General features: G+C 47.5%; 1 protein-coding gene across 1 annotated transcript in view; it reads left to right on the top strand.

Moving 5' to 3' along the window:
* Nucleotides 1-8,720, top strand: part of LOC308161836 (collagen alpha-3(VI) chain-like) — a gene marked incomplete at its 5' end in the record, with an annotated part of 83,796 nt that overhangs the window by 573 nt on the left and 74,503 nt on the right. Inside the window, 4 exons of the mRNA XM_080535914.1 lie at nt 3,321-3,917; nt 4,353-4,946; nt 5,283-5,891; nt 6,468-7,061. Of these exons, the coding sequence (XP_080392040.1) occupies nt 3,321-3,917; nt 4,353-4,946; nt 5,283-5,891; nt 6,468-7,061 (2,394 nt within the window). The remainder of the gene's footprint in view (nt 1-3,320; nt 3,918-4,352; nt 4,947-5,282; nt 5,892-6,467; nt 7,062-8,720) is intronic.

Genomic DNA, 8,720 nt, shown 5'->3' with positions numbered 1-8,720 from the left:
ACCCTGTAGGGACACAGGGGTTTAACAGATCTGATTGGGAACACCACACAACATCAGGAACCGCCCTGCAGCTTAACAGCACAGGTCCAGAGGGATAATTGGAGCTTTATGTATTTAGCACTGAAGTAAGAGCAGGTTGTTGATGCCAAGAAAACAAAAGATCAAAATGACATTTGTAAACATGCATGTGTGGGTGAGAAACCCCAGAGGGCTTAGCTTAGCTAACAGTTCCAAGTTCTACCTCAGTTTATAATAATATATCCCTCGGGAACAACATTGAAGTTGAGAGATGAATAGATTGATTGATTCCTAGGTATGATTTGTGTATATTGCCTAGGCAGTGTGTTAGCACCAGTCACTAGGGCTGTGTTCCCAGAAGAGCCAGACTAGGGCTTGGCGCTCAAAGAAGGGAGTGGTTCCATTCATTCTCACTGGACCTGTCCTCTGGCGCTGCTCAGCGAGAGGAAATCCTCAACACCGGGTGGTTTTCTCTTTTGAAGATTGCGCACAAAGCCTGGCTGCCGATATATACTTTCTAGTGGATTCGTCCTGGAGTATGGGACAGGAGAACTTTGAGCACGTCCGACAGTTCCTATACAGCGTGGTTAAAGCCTTGAACGAGGGCGGCGGGGGCAGGTTTCAGTTCGCCCTGGTCCAGTACAACAGCTCGCCCGTCACAGAGTTCCACCTCAACACTTACTCCTCCGCCCAGGGGGCGCTGGAGCACATCCAGGCCATGGCCTACCGTGGTGGAGGCACCAAGACAGGCCTGGGGCTGGAGTACCTGACCCGGGTCCATCTTGCCGCTGCGGTGGGCAGCCGCGCCGGGGAGGGGGTGGCCCAGGTGGTGGTGGTGCTGACGGACGGACGGTCCCAGGACGACGTGGCGGAGCCGGCCCAGGTGCTGCGCCTGGCGGGGGTGGAGGTGTTCGCGGTGGGGGTGCAGGACGCTGTGGAATGGGAGCTCAGGGAGATGACTAGCACCCCCCATGACACTCATGTGTTCAACGTAGCCTCTTTCCCGGCCCTGCGGGGGGTGATCCAGGACTTAGTGGTGGGGGTGTGTGAAGCGGTCATCCAGGCGGGGCCCGAGGGCAGGGGGGCCGCCCCGGTAGCTGTGGTGGCCCCACCAAGGTCAAGAGTTTGGACAGGCGGGACAGGTAACGACCGGAGGGGGTGTGTGACTGGGTGTCACTAGCACACTAATCTTCTGGTGTCCCTGTGGAGGAGCGGCTGGTGAATGCCTGGCCATGGTCTGGACCCTGTACTATTAACACTATTAAAGGGGATGTAACACGATAACCTTCATCTACCATACAACAGCACTACTATATTAACTCCACTGTTTCTCATCACCTTTAATTCTCATCACCTTTAATAACCTTTACAATCACCACCAGGATGTGAAACATGCATGTGATGTCATGTGATTGACACTTCTAATGCTTCCCAGAGGAGGACTTGTGGTGTTTTGATTGATAATGACAGCTGCTATGCCTCTGCCAAGCCAGTTCTACAGAAAACAATAATAATAATAAATAATAATAATAATAATAATAATAATGCTTGAAGCATGAACTGAGAGCATCCATCTCAGGAAATGTGAGTACAGTTGCTCCAATGCTAATTTAATGCTAGCCTAATATGGGCATATGGGCCAGAGAAGTGACCATTAGGTGGCAGTTTTATTTTTGCAATACAACAAAGTACATCTCAAAGTACAACTACATGTAGGAGTTTCCATTCAGCATTCATGACGCCATCTTTCAACATGTCACAGTGACAGGATATCTATTTCAATTACGTAAATTCAATAAGCTGTATTTATTCTTTCTTTCTTTCTCTCTCTCTCTCTATCCCTCTCCCTCTCTCTCTCTCTCTCTCTCTCTCTCTCTCTCTCTCTCTCTCTCTCGCTATTCATTTACAATGAATGATAAGTTAACCTTCACATGACCGTACAGAACCCTTCCATTAGCTCCCTATGGCTGAGGTCTTTCACCACAAGTTATTGTGAAGAGACTGTCCTTCAAAGAAGACCTCCCTAAACACAGTTCAATCAGCAGCTTTTAACGACGGCTAACCACCCACCACTGCCTGTGTGTCTTGTCTGTGTGTGTGTGTGTGAGTTTGTTTGTTTGTTTGTTTGTGTGTTTATCAGTTAATGTCTTCATAACTGGGTAAAATGTGTGTAATATTCTATAACTGAAACGGTGATGAACCTGCCTGGACCCATCCTTGACCTGCAGCGGAGCTGAACTGACAGATTAGCCCGAATTAGATGATCTGAAGTCAGATTAACAGCAGTTTTCAACAGTTTTTTCCATAGAAATAGCTATATAGCATTAAACCTAAACCTAGTTTAATACTACAGATGAAGAGAAAAGCCACTTCATTTACACATAGCCTCATGTACAGCCACAGCTATAAAGAACAAATTACAAAGAACTTCTAGAAGTTCTAGTCGTTCACCTGATTGATGGCCGACCTACAGTAGGGTAATTTAATTAATTAAATGTAATGTAGGCCTGTAGGCGAGGCTGGTGGAGGTAGAAATCAGAGGACGGGCTCATTGTAATCGATGGAATAGAATGAGGTACCGTTCTTCATTCCATTCCATGCATTACAATGAGTCCGTCCTCCGATTCCTACCTCCACCAGCCTCCCATAGCCTCCAGTAGGGTCTCTTAAGCAACAAGGATGGGCCAGAGGCTCATGACTGGTCACATGGTCTCTGAGGTCTGTAACATGAGTCTGCATGGTGTGGCTGAACTCAACGGAGCTGCTAGGGGCAGTATACCAAACACACTGATGTTAGACATCTATCATTGAAGGTCATGACAATATAAATACAATATTATAGATCTGTAGAAGAAGTCTTACAGGGTTGTCCCTTCCACAGTCACTAGTATGGTTTATAGTTGCCACTACAAAGCTATTGTTATAGACTATTTTTACACTGTCCAACACATTTTTACAGTCAAATGGCAGTCAGACACACACACATCTACACATCAATACATTGATATTCTAGCGAAATACATAACAGTACACATACATACATAACAGTACACATACATGATAATGTCACGTATAGGTCTAAGAGCTCCTTGGTTCAGCCTACATGCAGTATAAAGTTCTTTTGTGATGTTTTATGATTGGTTGTGTTCACCATGAATGTTACTTTACACATGCAATAATGTGCCAGCATGTTTGTCTGTTTTCACTCTCTCTCTATCTTTCACTGTTTTAACGCTTTCACATGTTGCATTTGTTCTGTTTTGTCTCTCTCTCTCTCTATCTCTCTTTCTCTCCCCTTTAAGCACAAGAGTCAGCTGACCTTGTACTCTTAATTGACGGATCAGAGAACGTTGGAGCGGCCAACTTCCCCCGCGTGCGCGATATGGCCCTGAAGGTTGTAGAAGGGCTTGACGTGGGCAGGGACACTATCAGGGTGGCCCTGGTTCTGTACGCCGCCGACCCCGAGATTCAGTTCTATCTAAATAGTTACGACACCAAAGCTGCCATCCTGGACGCCGTGAGGGGCCTGACCTTCACGGGCGGCGACGAGGCTAACCTCGGAGCGGCATTGGAGGAGGTTGCTGAGAGCCTGTTGGTAGACACGGCGGGGGGCAGGGCGGATGAGGGGGTGCCCCAGGCCCTAGTGGTGATCAGTGCAGGCCCATCCAGCGACGATGTCGGTATGGGGGAAAGGGCCATAAAGCAGGCTGGTGTTCTCACGTTTGGTGTGGTGGTGGGCGGCACGGCGACGTCCGAGCTGGAGACAGTGGCCACAGATAAGAGCTTTGTTCTGTCCGCACCCGATTTCAGAGGCCTAGCAGGCATGGGTGACCAGCTGCTGCCTTACATTAACGGGGTGGTCCAGCGCACCATTGTGGTTCAGAATGAGTTCACTCAAGGTAGGTAACTATGGTGCAAGGTGGGGAGGGGAGGTGGTGGGGGGTGATGGTGGTGGGGAGGGGAGGTGGTGGTGGTGGGGAGGGGGGTTGAGGTGGTGGGGGGTGATGCAACACGAGGGCAATGTAAGAGGTAAAAGAGGTATTTTGTATGAAGTGTGTTTTGAACCTGATTCCATAAGCAAGGTAAGGATTTAGTCAAATTCCCTGCATATGCTCATTACAATACTACTTTTTTCTTTCCAGTTGTGGTCCTCATGATATAAGGTTATGTTTTACTAATATGATATTGATAATGACACTGAAAATACTTGTAAGTGTTAGTGGCAATTTATGATTTATGATATATGAATTGGACATATTCAATACTCAGAAATCTATCAGTTTCTTTCATCATAGCATCATTTTTAAAACACGTTTTTTTCTTTTCTCTTTCAGCCTTAGCCGTTGGACCGAGAGACATCATATTCCTGATTGACAGCACTATGGGTGCCACCATTGTCAACGCAATGCGCGAATTTATCAAGCGGTTTGTTGACACCATGCCCATCGGCCCGAACCAGGTGCAAGTGGGTGTGGCCGGCTTCACCAACACGCCCAGGCTTGAGATGGACCTGAACGCCTACGGCACCAAGGAGGACTTGGTCGCCGCGCTGGGACGCATCAAGCCCCGCCAGAGTTCGACGGTCAACATCGGGGCGGCCCTGGACTTTGTGAGGACCAACATGCTGCGAGGTGACAAGGGCAGCCGTATCCAGCAGGGAGTGCCCCAGCTGGTGCTACTGATGACCAGTAAGAAGTCGAGCGACAGCGTGGACCAGGCTGCGGAGGCTCTGCAGCATCTGGGCGTGCTGACCATGGCCGCCGGCTCCAAGGCTGCTGATGAACAGGAGCTGAAGAAGATCGCATTTGACGAGACCCTGGTGTTCATGTTGAAGGACTTCCGCATCCTGCTGCGCCAGCCCTACCTCATCATCTCTCCTCTCTCCACTCTGTCTGGCGTCGTGGTGACAGAGGGACCCACTGAACCAGGTAACGTCTGCAGTCAGTTCACCATCAGGGGAGGCTGGTGGAGGTAGAAATCAGAGGACACGCTCATTGATACGCATGGAATGGAATGAGGAATGGTATCAATCCACCTCCAGCAGCCTCCCTTGATGTATTTACAGTGTACAGATTAGACATTATTTACGTTTGATGATGTTGCGTTGCTTTTGTGAACTTACCTGGATCACATTTTACATCCAATGAACATTGTGTGCTTGCATTGTATTCACATGCTGTTATACATTACAATCAATAATCACACTGTAATAGCATAGAGGAGATGTGACGGACGATTTCTGTGTGTGTCCCCTCCTCACTCAGTGGTTGAGATAACGACAGTGACGACCCAGCGTGTGGTCAGAGACATCGTGTTCCTGGTGGACGGGTCCAGCTATGTGGGCGACGCCAACCTGCCCTACGTGCGTGACTTCATCAGCAACGTGGTCAACAACCTGGAGGTGCGTGCCGACAGGGTGCAGTTCGGCCTGATGCAGTTCGCAGAGACCCCCAGAATCGAGTTCTATCTCAACACCCACAAAACCAAGCAAGATGTGCTGAACAGTGTGGCCCAGCTCCGGCTGACGGGAGGCTCCACCCTCAACACAGGTGCCGCCATGAATTACGCCCTGGCCAACATGTTCCAGACCTCAGCTGGGTCCCGCAAGAGGCAGGGTGTCCAGCAGGTGCTGGTCCTGATCACTGGTGGTCCCGCTAACGATGAGGTTAAGAGGGTCGCAGACAAGGTGGCCTTAGCGGGGGTGCTGACCTTCACAGTGGGGGCTGCCCAGGCTGACGAGGCCTTCCTGCAGTCCGTAGCCTTTGTTCCTAACCTGGCCTACTATGAGAGGAGCTTCTCTGGCCTGCCCAATGTGGTCGCACAGATCAGAACCCCCCTGATCACTGTGGTGGGAGACACTGATACTATTGAGAGTGAGGACATCACAGAGGAAACTGGTGAGCTACTTTATGTTTTTTCTTTCGTAATAGTTTGACATTTTGGATACAATGAATATATAATGGGTGGGTTAGGACGTGACTGCAAAGTCTAGCCCACACATTCAGATTCATGTTTAAAGGGGCAATCTGGTATTCAAACAACAACAACAACACAGTGGTCTGCCTGCCAGTTTTTTGGTAAACAGCTGGAGAAATGTAACCACTCAGACATTTCATAGACTATGATTGAGGTTTGCTTGCAAGGACTTTGTTGTTTTAACCCTGTTAATGGTAGTGTTAACCATGTTTTGCTATACAGTGTTTGTTTACAATTACATTGTTTACAAACAATGGGGTAAAACAAGCTTATATGTTGGGTTCTGATCTCATAAGACAGTTGAACTAAATTCATAAGACATTTATTAGTTAAATCCTTCAAGAATCAATGGCTATATATTCATAATTTTAAAAAAGTATGTAAATCCCAGATTGGCCCTTTAAAAAGGGTATGAAAGATCAAACAAATCTGCGAAAAAAAAGGTGTAATAGGTTCTCTTCTCTTTTTAACAGTGTTGGTCTCAGGAGGTGAGAGGGACGTTGCTTTCCTGATTGATGGCTCTGATGCAGTCCGGGCCGACTTCCCTTACATCCGGGACTTTATCAAAAAAGTCATTATGCCTCTGGATATTGCAGAGAACAGAGTACGGATATCAGTGGTCCAACACAGTGAGAGGCCATCCCCCAACTTCTACCTCAACACCTATAAGACCAAAGACGAGGTCCTGAGGGCCGTTGATACCATGAGTCTGGCTGGCGGACGGAGTCTTAACACAGGAGCTGCCCTGACCTTCATGAAGGACACCATCTTGTCCCCGAACTATGGCAGCCGGGTGCAACAAGATGTCCCCCAGTTTCTGATAGTTCTGACTGGGGGCAAGTCCAAGGATAATGTGATGGAGCCTGCCGGGGCCCTGAAGACAGACGGAGTGGTACCCTTTGGTGTTGGTGTGAAGGATGCAGACCGTAAGCAGATAGAGGCCATTTCACACAACCCATCCTTTGCTTTCCACGTGAAGGAATTCAGCCAGCTTGATTCTGTCCAGCAGAAGCTCAACACCTATGTGAGCCTCCCCAAGGACCAGCTACAGGTCGTCCTTCAGCAAGGTAAGAGACACCTTTTCTGATCTACCGTCTTGTCGTATGTAATGCTCCGACTGATGCTCTTCTCGCTGTGCTGTGATGTTTGGTCCTCTAAACGTGCCTTGTCTGTTGTGTCTCAGTCCATGTCCGTGCTGAGGATGTGAAAAGAGACATAGTATTCCTGCTGGATGGTTCTGATGGCACTAGGAATGGATTCCCAGCAGTGAAAGCCTTTGTTCAGAGTATAGTGGAGACACTGTCTGTGGAGGAGAACAAAGACAGAGTCTCAGTGGTTCAGTACTCTGACAGACCAGAGGCCCACTTCTATCTGAGCTCTCACAAAACCAAGGAGGCTGTCGTGAACGCCGTGAGTAACCTGAGGCACAAAGGTGGGAGGAGCCTCAACACTGGGGCATCTCTCCAGTTTGTCAGACACAATGTGTTCACCTCCTCCACCGGGAGTAGACGGCTGGAGGGCGTGCCTCAGATACTGATACTGCTGAGTAGCAAACCCTCCAGAGATGATGTCAAGGGCCCGGCTCTGGCTCTTAAAGACCGGGAAATTATTGCATTGGGGGTCGGAATCGGGGATGCTAATCCCCGGGAGTTGGAAATGATTTCCTTCCAACCTGGTTTCTCGTACCAGGTCAATGAGTTCTCTGAGTTGCCATCTGTCCAGGCACAGCTTGTTGCCTCACTTAAAAGCATGTCTAAAGACACAGAGGAGTCTGAGGCTCCAGGAACACCTGATTTATTAGGTAAGAACTTCAGCTTGGATATGAGTATGCTAATCACATGATGCATACTATATTCTCTGTCTTTGGAACAATGCTGGAATTTAAGCATGATGATTTCTTTGATTTCTGAGCCCTTTTGGTAACTGTAGTGTTAGTAGAGCAGTCTTTTAAATATCTAGGCAACGTGCATTATTTTGCATGACTGAGAAAATACTAGAATGCTATATTTTCTCTTTTGATTTTAACTTTTAAATCTCTTGAATCCCAAATCTTTCCACTTTCTGTACACATTTTAACTTCTTCTCTCTTACCTCAACCTTGTGTGGAGGAACTATGCCAGACTTGACATCTTTTTAAATGAAAAGATGGTCCTGCGTTATTATGCTTGTGATGATTGCTTTCAGAGCAGTACTCCAGCATTGTAAAACCTTCAGCTTCTCAATGTCCCATGCAAATATGCGTGCACAAGTGTGTTATCAATAGACTGAATGTATTAAGCCTAAGCTTTCATTTGCTCATATGGCTTCAGATGAAGTCATGAAAATGAAGTCATTATAATTAAGTTGAAGTAGTTATTTCTATAAGAGACATTTGACACATTCAGCTTTTATCATTACGGTACTAACACTGATAGGCCTACATGGAATTTGTGCACTGTAAATGTGCTCTCTAAATCTCTAAATCCATCAATGTATTACATTTTTTATCTAGCAGACACTCACCACCTAGTTGATACAGGGAGCATGAAAAGGGATGTAGTGTTTCTCGTTGACGGCTCAGACGACACCAGAAATGGCCTGCCTGCCATCAGAGAGTTCATACGAAGAATGGCCTCCGAACTTGACATTGATGGAGACAACGTCCGCGTCGCCGTTGTGCTTTACAGTGATGATGCCACTGCTTATTTCAACCTTAAAACTCATACGACTCAGAAAGCCGTCGTCTA

Source organism: Nansenia antarctica, assembly GCF_963989245.1.
Source record: "Nansenia antarctica genome assembly, chromosome: 7".
NCBI classification, from domain to species: Eukaryota; Metazoa; Chordata; class Actinopteri; order Argentiniformes; family Microstomatidae; genus Nansenia; species Nansenia antarctica.
Note: the sequence above shows the minus strand (reverse complement) of the source record. Positions and strands in the feature narration are given on the sequence as shown.